Here is a 19,052-nt window from a genome sequence, read left to right as displayed (position 1 = left end):
TGGACATCCTTATGTTCAAACATGGTGTTTGTGATGGACAAACTGTGGTTCGCACAGAAGTCCAACAACATCACACCGCACGGGTTGAGATCGGGGAGGCCATTCCTCCCAATCACGCCCCTCCAGGTCACACTGTCATTGCCCACATGGGCGTTGAAGTCTCCCAACAAAACGACTGAGCCACCAGTTGGGGTGCTCTCCAGCACCCCTCTGATGGACTCCAAGAAGGCTCGGTACTCTGAACTGCCGTTCGGCACGTACTCGCAAACGACAGACAGGACCCTTTCCCCAACCCGAAGGCGACACACTTGCAATACACTATTGTGGGACATCTTTACTTATTTAAAATTGGGACTTATTTTAAATTGTTGCAAAATACAATAAAATGGTAACTTGAGTGCTTACAGATGTTCCATACTTGGAGAATGGATTAAAATCATGCATACAGATAGACGCTAAGAAGTGACATACTGTAGGTGACAAAGCCTATTATTAGTATCCACTTCACTCAATGCTCTTTTTTTTTGCCCATTTTTGCTGTTCTTTTTTTCCCAAATATTTCAACTTCCGTCTTAAATAATCTCTGTTTCTTCTCATAATATTATGACTTTAGTTCCACAATATTCTGACTTGATTCCCGTAATACTGTAAATCTTTCCACAACCTAATTTTCTAAAAATTGCAACTTTTTTCTTTAATATTTCAACCCTATGCTACTAAAATGAAATTATTTTTTCTCATAACATGATGAGTTTATTCTCATAAAATTGCCACTTTTTCTTGTTAGAATACAACTTTTTTCTCTCAATATTTTGACTTCATTCTCGTAGGATTACAACTGTTTTTTTTCTATTTCTTTTTTTTCTATTTCTGCTGTGTGTGTGTGTGGTTTTTTTTTAGTTTTTAAATATTTCAACTTTGTTCTTGTAAATTTTCTTCACGTAATACTATGACTTTGTTCCCATCATATTTTGACTGGATTCACATATTATAAGTTTCAACTTAATTTTCCAAAAATGACAACTTGGTGTTTTGTTCTTATAATATCACAACTTAAAAAAAAAAAAAAAACTCCTTTTTTCTTTAATATTTACATTTATGCTACTAAAATGCCAATATTTTTTCTCATAATATTACGATGTTATTCTTGTATAATATTGACTTTTTCTTGTTAGAATAAGTTTTTTTCTCTTAATATTTTGACTTTATTCTTGCAAAATGAATGCTGATTTCACCATTTTTGCTGTTGTTGTTGCTGCCAATGGCCCAGGAGCTGCCCTTTGGGCACCCCTGGACTAGACCATCTAAAGAAGGTGAGTATGTCAACTTCCTGTTATACTTGTATGGCGCTTAAGATAGTTAAAATGTTACATAAAAATTCCCTGCACAGTGAATGTACTAACGTTTAAAGATGGCGACTTTACATGGTTTCTTATTGGAAACAATTGTACTGGAATGAGAAGACGTTGCAAGCGTGACAGATGTGATGACCACACAGCTGTGCTAAAAGCGGCTGAGTGACAAATGCAAAGTTCTCATCACTGACATCCAGCCTGATGTTCCTGGCAGAGGTCGTCCCAACACGTCGTCAGCGGTAATTGCTACAATAATAAACCCCATTACAGAAAAAGCTTCTGATTTCTCCCCTAATGGCCGGACCTGCTCGTCAGATGCTGAAACCTGAGAATGCATGACGGGGCCAACCAGCTGCTCACACCACCTCACGTGAGATGGACTTGAAATTGGATAGGAGAGCTTGTATATTTAGGAGCCGGGCGGATCGACCCAAATATCAAATACCAAGGCTTGTATCACTACAGTGGAACCTTGGTTAGCGTCATTAATTCGTTCCAGAAGGTCTGACTCTAACCAAAACGGACACCAACCATCCATCCATCCATATTCTATGCCGCTTATCCTCATTAGGGTCGCAGGGGTATGCTGGAGCCTATCCTAGCTGACCTGGTCAACAGGCAATCGCAGGGCACATATAGACAAACAACCTATTGATAGGTAATTTAGAGTCTCCAATTAACCTTACATGCATGTTTTTGGAATGTGGGAGGAAACCGGAGTACCCGGAGAAAACCCCCGCATGCACGGGGAAAACATGCAAACTCCACACCCAGAGCGAAAGGGATAAATGAACATTTAAGGTTACAGTATAAATTTTATAGTAAGCCTAAAGCTTCCCACGTAAGTCCTGGTGCAAACTTAGTGCCAACTTCAGGCCAACATTGGCTTTAGTGTGCTAACGTCAGTTCATTCGTTTACGTGTCTGTTACTGCTACATGATTGTAGAACAGGCATGGGCAAACTACAGCCCGCCAAACGTTGCTTCCAAAGTATTTAATATAGCATACAAGATGGCAACCTGACTTTCAAGTAGTCAGAGTCAATCTGAGACAACCTTTTGATGGTTTAAGTAGCTTTTGACATCCAGACAACTACCTCGCCACGGCGCCAAACAAACGCAAATAGAAAAATATGTGACCCACAGTTTAACCTGCCCACTGCACTGTCTGGGAAGTGAAAAGGAGGGATTCACATACTCTTCAATAGTCAATGTTCTGTCATTCGTAGTTCATATTGGATATCGCACATCCTTCATTCATGGACATTTCGAGTGTCTTATTCAGTGAAAAAAAACCCTGTAAAATTCTATTTCGATATTTGATGTGGTCTGATGCTTAAAGTGGTTCTGAAAAAAGGGACACAAGCACATATAGCAGATAGTATGACACTTTTACAGTTAAAGTAAGACAAATAATGAATTAACAATCGGACTATAATTAAAATAGTGTCCTTCTGTCAAATACATAGTCTGTTTGTTAACTCAATGCGGGCCCGCAACTCAAAAAGGTTGCCCACCCCTGCTGGAGAGCATGCAGAGACATTTGGCCGGAGAGCGAGTGTAGTGTCGAAGCATGGATGTGGAGGGAAATGTAGCATTTCAGACCTGCTGTTGGTCTCCATGTGTTCAAATGAACATTACACTTGCTTTCTGCAATGTTGGCATCGCGTGTTTACATTCAGTGACGGCGTGGCCATCTTTCTGTGTGTTTATGTTCTGCCAGCAAGTTGCGATATGTTAAACAGGTGGCGTTCATGTGCTTTGTTATCATACGTAGAGTCTGCCAGCTTTGGGCCATAAGCCACAAGGGTACATCAGATGTTATGCAGCAGTTATGTGTTTGTGGTGCGCTTACAATAAAGGTGGGACACATGCACGCAAATCTAACTCAACAGTACAGACAGGTTATAATTCTGACCACTGCTCAGAAAGAAAGAAAAGCCAGAAGGCTTGTGTGTGGGTCAAGTGGTTAATAAGCTATCAAAACCTGTTTTTGTTTTGATTGTTTGGCAGTTAAGGACATTCTATATTTTTAACATGCCAGTATTTTGTCAAAATGATGTGTTGAAACTACGAGGGTCCGATCGATCGGCCACCAATCAATATCGGCCAATTTACGTGAAAAAACACGATATCGGCATATGCCAATACTTGCTTTATATCACATTCGCCGATCAGCTCTGCCCCCATTGCAGCATCCAGCCTATAGCGACCGTCTTCCTCCCACTTTCCCTTCACAAAGCCAAAACAAGCATGTCTGCCGTGTGGGACTTGCCCGTCGTTGTGAGAATGATATATTTGCACCCTGCAAAACAAAATGTCTCGCCAGGATGGCGTGTTTGGTGTGGCATTTGGGGGGTGTCGTGAGTTATCGAGGCTCGCGATGTGATCATTGGTCGAGGGGCGGCTAATGTAGCGCCCGTGTGTGCGTGGCAGTCAGAGGTCATGTACGTTTTTGTCTAAATGAAGGTGATTTTATGGTTCCACTTTTACATCATACAGCCTGGGGGTCACCAACGTGGTATCCGTCCCCACCAGGTAGCCCCCCATGACCACATGAGGCGCCTGCAAGCCTGCTTTTCATTCAGGTTTTCAGTTAATAATGTGAGAACACCAGAAAGAAATGCATTCTGAAACACTAAATGTGAGTCGTGGACACCAGCATTTTGTTCATGTTCTGGTAAAACAAGCATATTCGCTTTGTTTGGCTTGAAGCTATGACAAAAATGAGTAGCTCTTGGCCATTTTCATTTTGAAAAAGTAGCTCTCACAAGAAGAAAAACACTGGCAACCCCTGATATAGCCAACAGTACATTTGAAAATGTACACTTAATCTATTTGATCAGCATTGGTATCAAATGCGTGTGTGTACCATGTGTACCGTGTTCCCTTGGTTATCGTGGGGGATAGGTTCCCAAAATAGGCTGCAATAAGTGAAATCCGCGAAGTAGCCAACTACTAGGTTGGACACAATTATTACTCACTAGGGTCGCGGGTATGCTGGAGCCTATCCCACCTGACTTTGCGTGAGAGGTGGGGTACACCCTGGACTGGTCCATTCAATGATCTCGAAAAAGTAAAAATGATCGGTATCGGCAATACTGGCCCTGTACTTGCTTGGTGTAGGATCGATACCAACATTTGCAGTATCTCCCTCCCCCATTGCGTGTAATACAGTGTTGTGCTGAGGATTGCTGAGGATTTTGATTTTGTAGTCATGAGCGTGAAAAGTAAATAAGAGTCCTTAAAAAGATGTCGCGACAAGTGCAACTGGCAGTCTGGTGCAATGAGAGCGAGGGAGGAAACAAGGACACGCGCCTTTGTTTTTACTGTATTCCATAGCTCCTCGAACGCCTCTCAGACGCCACTGTTCATCGAGCCTCAGTGCTGCAATTGAGACCGTTTGAAGTGCTTTTGGTTAGGCCTACTGCAGGGGTGTCCATACTTTTTTCCACCGAGGGCCGCACAGAGAAAAATGACAGGATGCCACTTTGACATTTTGATAATTGAATAAAAAGCTGCATCTCAGCTTTGTGATATACTGTAAGTGAAAAAGCCTATTATTAGTATCAACTTCAATCTTGGTGCTTTTTTTCCACATTTTTGCTGTTTTTTTAATTTTCAAAATATTTAAAGGTAAATAACTTCTGGGAAACCACTTTTTCTTAAATAGCTTTTGTAAATTGTCTTCTTGTAATATTTTGACTTTATTCCCATAATATTTTTACTGCACTATTACTATCATTTTACTGCATATTATTACAACCTTTTTTCCAAACCCAATTTTCCAAATATTCTACTTTTTTTGTTTTGTTTGTTTCTCACCTTTACGACTTGAAAGAAATAATCTATTTTCTTTAATATTTCAAGCCTGTGCTGCACCCGTGGCCTAATGGTTAGCAAGTTGGCCAATCTCCGTGTGCATCTCCACGTGTGTGCGTTTTCTCCGGGTTCTCCGGTTTCCTCCCACATTCCAAAAACTTGCATGTTAGGTTCATTGGAGACTGTAAATGGTCCGTAGGTATGAATGGTTGTTTGTCTATATGTGCCCTGTCATTGGCTGGCCACCAGTCCAGGGTGTACCCCGCCTCTCGCCCATAAGTCAGCTGGGATAGGCTCCAGCATGCCCCCACGACCTTAGTGAGGATAAGCGGCATAGAAAAGGGATGAAAACCCGTGCTAAAATGACAACATTTTCCCATAATATTATGAGTTTCTTCTCATAAAATTGCAACTTTTTTTCCTCCTCTTTATATTTTGACATTATTATTTTAAAATTAGATTTATTTAGTTCCATTTCTGCAGTTGGTTTTTTTTTTTTTATTTTCCAAACATTTCAACTTTCTTGTTGTAAATTTTCTTCCTGTAATTCTGACTTTATTCCCATGCTATTTTGACTTTATTCTCGTAACATTATAACTTTTTCCGCAACCTATTTAAAAAAAAAATTACAACTTTATTCATTGTTTAGTTTCTTTTTCATAATATTGTGACTTTAAAATCTTTCTTTAATACTAACTTTAAGCTCCTAAAATGACATTATTTTTCCTCATAATATTGTTATTCTCGTAAAGATTTAGGCTTTTTCTCGTTAGATTACAACTTTTTTCTCTTAATATTTGGACTTAATTCTTGTAAAATTACTGTAATATTTTTTACTGTTGCATTTTTTGTTCCCGTTTTCTTGTTAAACTAGAGAAACCAGAGACTACAGTACATCCACAGCTGATGAGGATCCGCAAATATGATCACATGACTCCCGTTCGCAAACGGCTTCACTGGCTTCCCGTCCCGCTTAGATTAGAATACCAGGTCTCCCTCCTCACCCATCAGTGCATTCGCGGACATGCCCCCCAATACCTTAAAGGGATAGTTCCAATTTTTGGACATGAAGTTGTCATACAACCCCATCAGCAGTGTAGTCCACCCTCCACTTGGTCTCCTGAATGCAGTTGTGGTCGGAGTTCGGTGATGAAGAATGTAGTTCCAGGTAGTCGCTGGCGTTTCACAAGTACGCATTTGTGAGGTGAGGTCTGATTTTTCCGAGTAGGCATTTTTGTGATGCAAATGTATGACTTTCTTGAACATATATTGTTTAGAGAAGCCAAAATCCTTACTTGCGAACCCCAGTGACTAAAATCCCAACTGTCCCTTTAAGGAACTCCTCACCCCCCCAGGCTTCCTTATGCACCCTCCGGTCTCCAACCAAAAACACCCTTCAAGCCCCAGGGAACCAAGCTCCGTACCATGGGTGACCGGGCCTTGTTCTCTGCGGCTCCACGGCTGTGGAATGTCCTCCCTGAGCACCTAAGGGCCCCACAGACTGTCCAGATTTTTAAACGAGACCTAAAAATCCATCTTTAAAAAAAACATTTATTAAAATATGGTGTAGAGGTTTAGTATTAATTTTGATGTTATAATTATACTTGTACTTTGTTTATAAACCTCATGTTTTCACTCGGTGGCTCTTTGAGATTGCTAAAATGTAACGTGCAATATAAATAAAAGGTATTATTACTGTTATTATTAACTATATTTTTAGAATGTGCCACAGGCCAATAAAAAAAACAGCCGCAAATGGCCACACTTTGGACACAACTGCCCCACTGGGAACGCACTCTTTTGTGTGTGTGTGTGTGTAGCTTTAATGCTAATGAGCTGTACACTTTTGACATATACACTGCAACTCTGTACTTGTCCAACATCATAGATGCCATAAATCACAATGTAGCGTCAGAAAGGAGTGGGACGCAAATGTTAGCCACACTAGCGTAGCTACAGTGCTAACATTACACTCACATTCGAACAGAACCATCATGCTAGGTTAGCATATTTGCTGAAGAAATGATGAAAACTTCCAGCTCCCATGTTTGTTTGAAGATGTGTAGGCTCATCTAGCTAGGGGCGGGTCACAGAAGGGGAGGAAGGCGAAGGGAAGCGAGGAGGATCAGGAAGATGCACAAAGAGAATGGAGGGAGAGGAAAAAGGAGATGAGTTCATATGACCTGCAGCCATTTGCCACAGCAGTGATGATGATTCTTCTGACAGTTATGACAACAGACTGGTTAATTATCACACACACGCACACACACACACACACAGACATGAACAACACCATATTTTACAAGCTAGCATGGAAGAGTGTGTACACTTGACAGGATGAGGATTGATGCCCGCTCGTCTGGTTGCATAACCAGCTGAGCCGTGCTGCGTGCACGTGGCTGCCATGTTGTTGTTTTGCTACAAACCCACCTACCGCATGCCGTGCGGAGACATTTAATTGCCGCTTATAGATTTACTACCCGGCCGCTCCCTTCTAACGGGTGCCAACGTGGAAGCGGCGCTGAAAGACTTGGCATCGGCCCTGAGACGTCACCAGACGTGTCATCCCGATGAGCCGCGTCGGCCTGAACGCTCGCCAATACGTTGAAACTCATTGCTAGAAATCCAACACTTTCTGCAGCCGCTTGAGTCAATGCACCGTCACGGAAACTGACTCATCATGTTTGTGATTCATGTTGCCACATTCTCGTAATGAGCGCTTAGAACCAGGTTTCTAAATTCCAAAGCCTATCCAATGGTTAGCAGTTATATAATCGACTTTTTCCATTAGCTGAAAGAATATGCTCCCAAGGTGGGGTACGGGTACGTGAATAAAAACGAAAAACAATAAGCGCTGAACACCTCCCGGCGCAACGGAGAACGGAGCAGAAAGCAGGAAGGAGACAGCAACACCATGTTGTCCATTGCTCTGTGTGCATCGTAGGAACACGTAAGCAAGTTGGACGGTTACTTTGTGCATCAAAAGTGTTTCGTTTCAAAGGTTTGATTGATATTGGCGTTCCAATCCCCGCACGGTGCAGCGGTGAAAACCCGTCACTGTGCGTGTATGTCTATTTGCACTTCAAACACTTATCGTGATTGTTAAACTTTCCCCTTCAATTTGGTTATAAATGATTATGCAGATTTAATCCATAGCCATCGTCAGTGGACAATAACAAAAGTGATGCTCAAATTCAAATCCATTCAAACGGAAGAATGCCAAAATCAGACTGGAATAAAAAATGTGTAGGATGATTACTTGTCTATTTATCTGTGCTCATGTGACACTTTATCAGAATGCACCCATTCAAAATACACATTTTGACCCAGAATGACTTGAAAATGAATGAACCAATGAACTATGTTCAATATGTATTAGTGCTCATGTTCATCCAACATGTGACCATGCAAAATACACAATTTGGACCTGAAATTACTCTGAAATGAATAACAATGACTGTGTTCAGCATTTCAAGTGAACTCATATCAAAAGATGTGTGTTTTTGAAGTGTGCAGCAGCAGGGGGTACATGGCTGCATGTCAAATGTCTGAAGGGGTACGCCGCTTAAAGGAAAACTGCGCTGTTTTTGGAACAAAAAAAAACATGAACACATATTTGTTTCCCTTTTCTGTGTGTTCTAACAAGAGAAAGTATGAGTTAGCATGAGCCAGCTAGCATTGCACGTCATGGGAGGTACCTATTTCGACTATGAGGCCCTCTAAAAAAACCTCTAACAAGGTTTTCTTGTTTCATATATGTGCTGTGAGGATGCATTAAAAGTACATTGGTGAAAACATGTAATACTTACAGTATCTTGCCTTACTTTGATGATTTCAAACATCACCGGAACTTCTTTCCTAGGTGCATTGATTTGCCATAGTTCATAGGAGCTAACGCTACTTCCGTCAACAACAGCAGCATACAGTAGCAATGGCGACGGCGCTTCCAGTGTCCGCTCTCATTGGGATGGCTGTGTCTTCCAGCACTAGACTTGTGCTCCAGTCCTCAGGTAAAAGATGCTGACAGCAAACGAGCATCTTGTTGAGTCTCCGTAGCGAAATTGAGAGCCAGTAGTATCCACTCTTCCGTGGCTTGAGGCGTTGTGAGTGACGCTGACAATAGCGGCTAGCGAGGCGTCGTGTTACTCCGCCAGATAAATATAGTTTTTCGTGTTAGGAGCTACAAGAACAACATCGCTGTAGCTTGGTTAATATACAGATCAGTTATGTAAATGGGACACTGTTTTTTTTTTTGTTAGGGCTATAGCGTCAAAATGGGTACCTCTCGTGACGTGCATTGCTAGCTGGCTCATGCTAACACGTTTTCTGTCGTTAGAACGCACAGGAAAGAGAAAGAAATATGTGTTCATGTTTCACATAAGGATTGTGGATGATGGGCAAAAAATTTTAAAAAATCATGAGAGCCCTCTAGACATGAAACAACACGCTATAGTGACCTTTACATTTGTATTACCCAATATACAGTAGTCGATATATTCACAGAAAAGGAGACATATTAGACATAAATAAGATAACAGACTCACACATTAGCAGTTCCTTGGTGTTTTTTCTGGACAGTGTGCTTCCTGCAGGGGCTATTGTCTCATCAATGTATTGTAATGGCAGCTTTAAATGACTTGACACTCATATTAGCCAATATAGCAGACATAATAGGAGTAAATAAGCCATTTAAGATGTAAATAAAACTCCTGCTCATGTGTGCCACAGTAAATGTGTTCCCGAGCGGACCTTAGTGGCGGGCGGACATCAGAGGTTCAGAATTTAGTTTTAGCTTGTCCTGGGTTATGACCCCAACTGTAACCCTTGTTTTTATTAGGATTTTATTTTAGGATATTATTGTGCCTGTTGTGAGATCATTTAAATGTGCAATAAATCCCTTTTCTCAAACAATTAGTGACACCTAGTGGCCAATGTAGAATACTACATTTACAATTAGAATGCTTCTTCTGCCTTGTATTTGAGGTGATTTAGTTACTTCATTTAGCCATTGTTGTGCTTGAAATGTTTAATTTAGGCCAAGATTCAGTACAGCTTGCTTAAATAAGCTTATTAAAAACTGTATTCACCCATAAAACAGCGACCATTTGTTAATGAATTACTTTTTGAAAAACATAATAAAGTGAGGGCGCGATGTTCAAACCGCACTGTAGCGAGGGACAACTTTACGGAGGCCAATATTTTTGTTTCAATTATTTTTAAACATACAACACAATAGTCTGCCATTTGAATGAATTATTTTGGTTATTAATTTCAAATAATGCCATTTTTTTGGCTGTAATAACTTCACTCCAAACATTCCACTCTGCACATCCAAATCAGCGTTTTATGTGTCAAAATAGGGGGTGAGCTGTTTTGACAAAAATGTATAAAATATTTCAAACGTGAATAAAACAATGTATGGGTTTCGTTTGGACTTGGACTTGGCTAATTACAAAAAAATGATATGATTTTAAGAGCACTTTTTCTCAAGAGACCTGTTTGGGTCCCGGGGGTCCTTCGTGTGAGTTTTTCATACAAAAACAGATTCCGCTCTGCTCGCCATAACTCGTATTTTATATGTTAAAATAGGACATTCTCATTTGGGCTCAAGCTAATTAAAAGATTCAGCTTTGAAAGTGGAAAAAATTATAATTGATTTGATTTTTATCCAACTTTTTCTCAAGGGTGTGAGTTTTAGATATCAAAATCGTCCTCTCAAAAAATAATAATGCATCAAAATCAGTGGTGCTAGAATTGGTTGACACATACAAGGCTCTGATAACTTCACCACAAACAGTCCACTCTGCTCTTAGTGTAGGCTTTTTTAATGACATAAAAATATGCAAAATATTTGAAAAATGAAAGCAAATTTAAAAAATTCAGCTTTGAAAGTGGGAAAAACTGTTTTATAGCACCTTTTTTTCATGGGACCTGTTGGGTTCCCAGGGGTGCTTAGTGTGAGGTTTTTTTTGGTGAGAAAAATAGTGCTTCTTAAATGCGTCAAAATCTAAACCAAAATCAAGTTTGAAAGAGAAAAATGTATACGATTTTGTTTCATTGTGTGCCCCAATTCAAAGTTCAATAGGAACAAATGGAATTGGAAGTGATTCTGATGTTCTTTTATGATATATGAGCTGAACACGGATGCTCCAGCTGCATGAGGGTGTCTGGCTGCAACCAGATGGGCCTCGGAGATATTTTCCACACTTACGCAGGCTCAGGTGTGTAAAAGAATACATGACTCACCGTTGTCGTCAATGTTTAGGCCTGGTGTCAGCGTATAGTCTGCTTCTGTCGGTTCTGCCCCATCATCCACATCAGAGGCTAATGAGAGAGAGGGAAAACGGAGGGTGTTAAACTATCGCTTCGACCAAAAGAGTTTTAACGACATGGAGCGGGGATGTCTAAAGCGTGGCCCAGGGGCCATTTGCGACCTGCAGCTGTTTTTTCATTGGCCCGTGGCGTATACTCAAAATATAATTTAACAAGAAAACAAATTACGTCAAAATCTGAAGAGGAAAAAAAGAACAAGTCGTAATCTAATGACAAAACGTTGTAATTTGATGAGAATAATGTTGTCATATCATGAGGAAAAATAAATAAAATTTGAAGTATGAAGCTGAAACATTAAAGAAAGACTTTTTTAAGTTGTAATATGATGAAAAACAAACAAAACAACAAATGAAGCTGTCATTTTCAGAAAATTAAGGTGGGTAAAAAGTTACAATGTTACGAGAATAAAGTCAAAATATTACGGCAATAAAGTGGTCATTAAAAGAAGAAAATTTAAAAGAAGAATGTTGGAAGAAAACTGCTGTCATTTAAAAGAACAAAGTCCAAAAAGAGAGTAAAAAAGTTGGATTCCAATGAGAGAAAAGTTTAAATTTTACGGGGATAAACGTGCAACATTCTCAGGAAAAATGATGTCATTTTTGTAGCGTAGTGCTGAAATATTAAAGAGCAAATGTGTTTTTTCAGTTGTAGTATGTATTATGAGACACAAATAAAGTTGTCATTTTGGAAAATGTAGGTTGGGGAAAAAAGTTATAATATTATGAGAATAAAGTCAAAATATTACAACAATAAAGTCACAATGTTTCAAGAAGATAATTTATGACAAATATTTAATTAGAAAGTTGAAATATTTGGAAAATGTAAAAATCAAAACAGCAAAATCAGGGAAAAACAGCAAAGAACGAAGTTGATACTCATAAGAGGCTTTTTCTCCTACATCACAAAGCTGAGATGCAGCTTCTTCCTTGAAATATATACGTAGTTATATATAAATATAGAGCTTCTTAGCATATTGCTTTTGGACACCCCTGCCTTGCAGAGCTTGACAGACGTGTGCAAGACAGCGCGGCACAGCAGAGACGGAGAGGGTTAGGAAAATGGCCGGGAGCGACCTGACTGACAGGCTATGGCAGCAACACAAGTCCTAAGAAAAGATTGGATGTAACTGAGAAGAGATGAAGAGCAATGGAGAGGTTAGTATTCCAGGCCAGGGATCAAAGTGTGTACACTATACTGTAGTTACATATATTGTACATACGTGTGCGTGTGTGCGTGTAAGAGACCACTAACACATACATCGTCACTCACTGACCACAGCGATAGATGCATGGTGGCAAGCATGGTGTGGGAGGGGGAGATGAGGGAGGCCCATCAAAGACAGAAGCGCTCCTCACTGCTGAAAAGAGGGAGGAGGTGAGTGGAGACAGAAGGAGAGAGAAGAAAGGGGGAAAAGTAGGTTGTAGTAGGTGTTGTGCTGTAAAACGCTGCAGGGGAACTTGAGTAGTACAGTGGAACCCATTTAAGTCGGTCCCGCTTACGTCGACAACTGCCAGTGTACTATTAATAACACATTCACCACTACTTTTAGACTTGGTGTGTGTGTTCCTGACCAAATCTAAATAGCGCCACGACCAGTGCAAATGCAGCAGGTGTTGCCAACCAAGCGTGGTTGTGCGGGTGTTGCCCCGTGAGGACCTGAGCAGCTGTGTGGCTCACAGTGGCCAGATGGGGTCTGGTTCTGGGTCTGAAACAGGTCCAAGTGACGGACTCACCTGTGGAGCAGCAGACGTACACGCGTAGTCTCAGGCAGCTGCGGCCGTGGTGATGGGTGGGCGTGGCTGTGGAAAATATATAGTCAAATTTCATGTAAAAGTGTGAAAATGGACATGCTACAAGTTGCTGGTATAAAGACCTCCATACTGTAATCCCTCGTCACTTCGCACTTGGAATTGTATGACTTCACTCTATCACAGTTTTTCAAAAATATATCAATTCATAAATTATTCTGCTTTGTGGTTGAATACAACCTCTTATTAGTAGAAACAAAAATTCTCAATTATTTTTAAACATAAAACACGACTTTTTAGTCTGCCATCTTAATCAATTATTTCGGTAATTAACTCATTCAATCCCAGCCATTTTTCAAAAGACAGCCCCTTTAGTAGCGGCCATTTTAGATGATTTTGACTGATCTTTCAAGGCACACAGAATACTGTGTTCTATGGCTAAATAAACATGGAACCTACCAAAAGAAACAGTAGACTCCCGTCTTTCATCAGAAAAAAAAGTTTGTTTCTACCTTTTTCCGTTCTTTAGTAATCAGCAGTAGAACATAGGCAAGTTTAAGGAAAATATCAGTTCCCAACTATAAAAGGGAGAAAACCAGCTTTTTGTGGAAAGATTTCAAGCATAACTTTCACTTTGACACAAATATTGTTCATGCTTTTGTGACAACTCAAATATCTAAACTATACTACAACATAAACAACACAATAAAGGAGTTGCTTTACATCAAAGTAACAATTTATTTACCACTGTAACACTATTTATCATTTTCACATTTGGAACTGAACTGTGTGTGCACGCGTGTGTGCGTGCATGTTAAAATTTCCCTACATTGCGTAACCTTCTGCATGTCCTCCTTCCTGGCATGTGTGACTTGTCCATTAACATGATCCCTGCCGAGCTCTTATCAAAGCTCATCTGCCACCTTGTGGCCGTTTTTATGGCTTAAAAGTGCTCTGAAATGTTAATGCATTATAGCGCAGAGTTGCAACATCACCTCTTTTTGCCTCTCAAATCACCACAAGCACTCCACTCTGCACGTTGTAATTTGTATTTTATGTGCTAAAATAGGACAAGGGTGTTTTTTTCTTGGCCTGCGGCCACATTACAAAACATGAAAAGTACAATTTAACAAGAAAACCAAAGACAAAGATGTAATTTTTGGAAAATTTACTTGGGAAAAAAGTTATAATATTATGGGAATAAAGTCAAAATATTATAGGAATAAAATCATAATATTCCGAGAGCAAAATGTACAAGAACAAAGTAGAAATAGTTGGAAACAAAAAAAAAAACATAACAACTACGGCCAATTATTTGTCAAATATAGGGCTGTTCGATAATATCGGCCACCGATAATTGGCCCAATATTGACATAAAAATGTGATATCGGCCAACATTGGAATCAGTGTTATCCCTACACTGAAAGCCAATATTGAGTTTTTACCGTCAAAGTCGCAGAATTGCAACATCAACATCAACAACATTGAGTCATGCAGTTAATACTGTGCCGCTCACAAGCCACTGAGTATGAAGTAACTCTTTATTTGGCAAGCAGAGTAACAACAGAGCTCACAATGAAATTACCAGCTCCTTACCACGTGCTTTTTACGGATATCGCCCGATACTAAACGGTGGCCGATCGATCGGAGCATCCCTGGTGTTTGCCAAATGAGATGCCATTTTGACAATGTAACAGTCTATTAGATTTAACAAATACAATGAATGCATTTTGAACTGTTTCGTGTTTTAAATGACATAAGACTAGTGTGGCAACACTTAATCACAGTAAAAGAGTGGCGACATGGCATTCAGGATTTATCTAATCCACACATTCGTTGTTCGTTCTTAAACCTGATTGGACGTTAACAGATGCATTCAATGAGGCAAATATTGTGGGAAAACGTGTTGTCTTGCTGTAAATGACATAACAATCACGTCAGTTGAATACATTTTACTCAACACACTCCGAGTCAAGTCCTGAGTCATTGACGTAAAACTCCAAGTTGAGTCATCAAAATTGTGACTTGAGTCTGACTCGAGTCCAAGTCGCGTGACTCGAGTCCACACCTCTGATACGTAGTATTCTACAGTGGTCACTGGGTGTCAGTAATGTATGACTTGATCGCTGGAACAACAGGCCAGCCATACTGTATCTATGTCTTAAATGGCTTATTTTCTATTATTATGTCTACCATACTGGGTAATAGGAGTGTAAAGGTGACTAGGGGTGTTACTTCATGTCTAGAGGGCTCTAATAATATTAAACCTCGGTTTTAGAAGGTCGTAAACAGGTTTTCTATGCTCTAACTATGAAAATATTCCATTTATGAATAAGGAAACTTACTTTATCACGGGTCTGGAACCAATTAACTTCAATAAACGAGGGATTACTGTATATAACAACTTATTTGTGAAACTTCAATAATGTCCTGGGGTGTATGAGAAAATGGAAAAGTCTTTTATCAACATGTGCATGTGCACAACATAGCAGCAACAAAACCAATGTTGTAATGGCGGTCATGGCACTCACTCATGATACTTCAAATGCAGCGGCTTGTGCGGTTAACAAAAACTACTTCAGCAGCGCCAGTGGTTATTTGCCGCATGTAACACTTGCCCTACTGTTGTTCATTATGAAGTCTTACGTATCAATGCTTACTCCTTACCACTGTTACAACATTGGTTCTGTTGCTGCTGTAATGTGCAATTAACTTGTTAAACTTTAAATTCCCCGGCTACAATTAGAGCAGGTAAAGTATCCTTTAGGCAACATGAAATATGAAACTGGAAAGGATGAATCGATCTGAGTGAAAGTGCACAGGTGGGAGGATTGATAGTCTAATAGTTTGTCTTTGATTGCACTTACATATGTAGTAGTACTCCTGTCCAACGTGGAACTCGTAGCCCAGCGAGAAGGCGCTGTAGCGCTGGAACTTCTCCGAGAACTTGATAGGCGCGTGGGGGGCGTGGGGTCGGTTGCACTCCCATCTCTTGAAGCCCATCTGGGGGTCGCAGCTCCTGTAGCCGCGGTAACTGACCATGTAAAGGACGTACTGCTCACTGGTGCCCACCATGCGCTGGCTGTCGTTGTAGTGCGGGCAGTAGATGTCCAGGTAGTCGTTGACGTTCACCTGCATTGTGTAGCCCTCACGACGCAGACTGGACACACAAAGAGAAACAGGATGATGACTGTCATGCCCTGATATCTTTTTCATGACTAAAGCTTTCTTGCGGTGGCTAACAATCTAAAAAATAAATAAATAATTTGGTGCATTTTGTTTGCTGCTGTGGTAAAATCCAGCTTAATACTGCCATGCTTTTATTTAGAAGCTTACTTTGCACTGAACAGGAAGTCACCTTGTTCATGTTTTAAAGGAACTGTATGCAGCGCGTTCCTCCAGATGCCTAGAAGGTGCCGGCGTTCAAACTTACTGCTCTTCCTGCTGTGAGTACGCCGACACAACACGCGCACTAGTTATATATGTTGTCATGATAGCGATTTGGCAAAGTTTAGCTACTAACGTTAGCTATCATTGATTGTACTGTATAACCTATTGTAATAACAGCATGACTGCAAATAGTTGATCACCCCTTTGTGTGTGTGTGTGTGTGTGTGTACGCGTCACAGACTTGTACGTGTATACCAGGGGTGTCCAAACTTTTTCCACCGAGGGCCACATAGTGAAAAATGAAAGGATGCAAGGGCTACCTCAATGTTTTGTAAAGCTAAGAAGTTATACTGTCTTTTAGTGGCAAAATGTGACCATTTAGTGACATCCTGGAGCCCTGCATTAGACCTGAGCTATTTCTACAGAATTATTAATACCATAAGGCAGGTGTGTGTGTATCAGGTGGAGAATGTGGCGCTAGCTCCTCAGAACGGACTCAGGGCCCAGGAGCCATAGCTTCTTCTTCTTGCGTCCCCAAACCCCAACGCTCGTACATCAACCTGAACGCAACGGCGTGCTCACGTCAGCCATCAACGTCACGGCCGCTTTTCTCCACCCCCCCAAACCACAGCTCATATATCAGCATCAGCCCTTTAAAAAAAAAAAAAGACCTCTACTGAGAGGAGGATAAGATGTGATTGTTCGTTTGTGTGTCGTTTGGGTGACAAAATGAAATATATTCTTCCCTCATGTCTGGAAGTTGTTTTCCCCTGGCTCTGTATCTGCTGTAAATCAAGCACGTGCCAATGACCGCCGCACAAGTCCCATCAAGGAGGCGCTACACTGCAAAGCCACAAGGGGGCAGCAGAGCGTCATCATCCAGCCAGCCCCAATGCCACATCTCCTCTCCTCGCTGCTTCTAGGTCAGGTCTCCAGGGAGATTATTATTCAGTTATTAAATGAAGATCGAAACACTGCTCTCAATGTCTTCCTGCCTCCATCACCTCTCACTTGCTCTCCTCAAGCCCTTCCCTCCATGTCGCTTTCTTTTATACGAACATGAGGGGATAATGAAATGACGAGCATCCATCCTTGTCCTCACCTCTCTTCTCCCAAGACAATGTCTGTATTTTTGGTCCTAGCTTGATAGTAATGCGCAATGCAGACATACGGTAGCTGTTTAATCAAGCAGCTGAAAAGGAAAGTAAAGAATAAGGTAACAGCATGCATGAAAACCAACTCTTCTTCCTCCAGAAAATGTGTCAAAAAGGTGCACTCCTACTTTGTTGCCTTTGCTGTTATTTCTGGACATTTTTCGCTGCTGTTAAACCCCAAAGTTTGACACAGTAAGTCGGACTGACTTGAAATTTTCTCACACAGTTCCATGGGAACTACAAAAACACCCACTGTAACTTGAGAGTGTTTAGCCGAATCGGGAGAAAATTTGGTACACAGCTTTAAGGGACTGACAAGCACATGTGTGTCAAATTTGAGCGAGCTTGGTTTAAAAAAATGGCTGCCATCAAGCAAAATGCACACTTGGGACCCAAACAGGGACCTTCAAAAAAATTAGTTTCAAAGCTTCAATATTTGTATCACCTTCAGGCCTAATCAGAATAATAAGGTTATTTATTTATTTTATTATTTTCATAAATGAGCCGTAATAAATTTATACATTTAATACATTTTTAAGTAATATAAAATGTTTGTTTTTCTTTAATAATTGAAAAAAATCTGTCAAATATTTCAAATGAACACAAATGTGGTGTGAAAAAGTTTTTGCCCCCAATCACTTTTTCACACAGGGCCATGTCGGTTTGGATTTTTTTCTCCCTTAATAATAAAAAGTTTAATTAAAAAAAAATGCATATTGTGTGCAGTTGTGTTGTCATTGACTAATATTTAAATTTGTTTAATGATCTGAAACATTTAAGGGTGACAAACATGCAAAAAAAAAAACACCGCCACCCCAGGCTCTGCTTCCTCATAGGAAGATGTGTCGGTGGGACCAAACCACAACATCCCGAGCCGAGGTCAGCAGCACACCATCCCCACCATACACGGTGTTGACTGTGCACTGCTTCCCCCTCCTGAGACGCTGAATGGTGGTCCAGAATCTCTTCGAACCGTCCGGACGTTGTTCTCCATGCCTTCTACGACTGCCAGAGCCGCAGACCGCTTGGCCTGCCGATACCTGTCAGCTGCTTCCGGAGTCCCATGAGCCAAAAAGGCCTGATAGGACTCCTTCATCTTGACGGCATCCCTCACCACTGGTATTTACCAACGGGATTACCGCAACCTTACGGCCACAGCTCCGACCAGCTGCCTCGACAATGGAGACACGGAACACGGCCCATTCAGACTCAATGTCCGCCACCTCCCTCGGAGCATGGTCAACTCCTGGA

The 19,052-nt window shown here is 40.8% G+C and overlaps 1 protein-coding gene across 2 annotated transcripts in view; it reads right to left on the bottom strand.

Moving 5' to 3' along the window:
- Positions 1-19,052, bottom strand: part of efna3b (ephrin-A3b) — a 113,021-nt gene that overhangs the window by 18,389 nt on the left and 75,580 nt on the right. Inside the window, exons 3-5 of one of the 2 annotated variants that reach the window (XM_054780771.1) lie at positions 16,125-16,417; positions 13,243-13,308; positions 11,423-11,500 (exon numbers count right to left, since the gene is read on the bottom strand). In XM_054780771.1, the coding sequence (XP_054636746.1) occupies positions 11,423-11,500; positions 13,243-13,308; positions 16,125-16,417 (437 nt within the window). The other variant, XM_054780772.1, reaches the window with a different exon arrangement.

Source organism: Dunckerocampus dactyliophorus, chromosome 7 (genome assembly GCF_027744805.1).
Source record: "Dunckerocampus dactyliophorus isolate RoL2022-P2 chromosome 7, RoL_Ddac_1.1, whole genome shotgun sequence".
NCBI lineage: Eukaryota > Metazoa > Chordata > Actinopteri > Syngnathiformes > Syngnathidae > Dunckerocampus > Dunckerocampus dactyliophorus.
The sequence above is the reverse complement of the archived record's forward strand: the minus strand, read 5'-3'. Positions and strand labels throughout refer to the sequence as shown.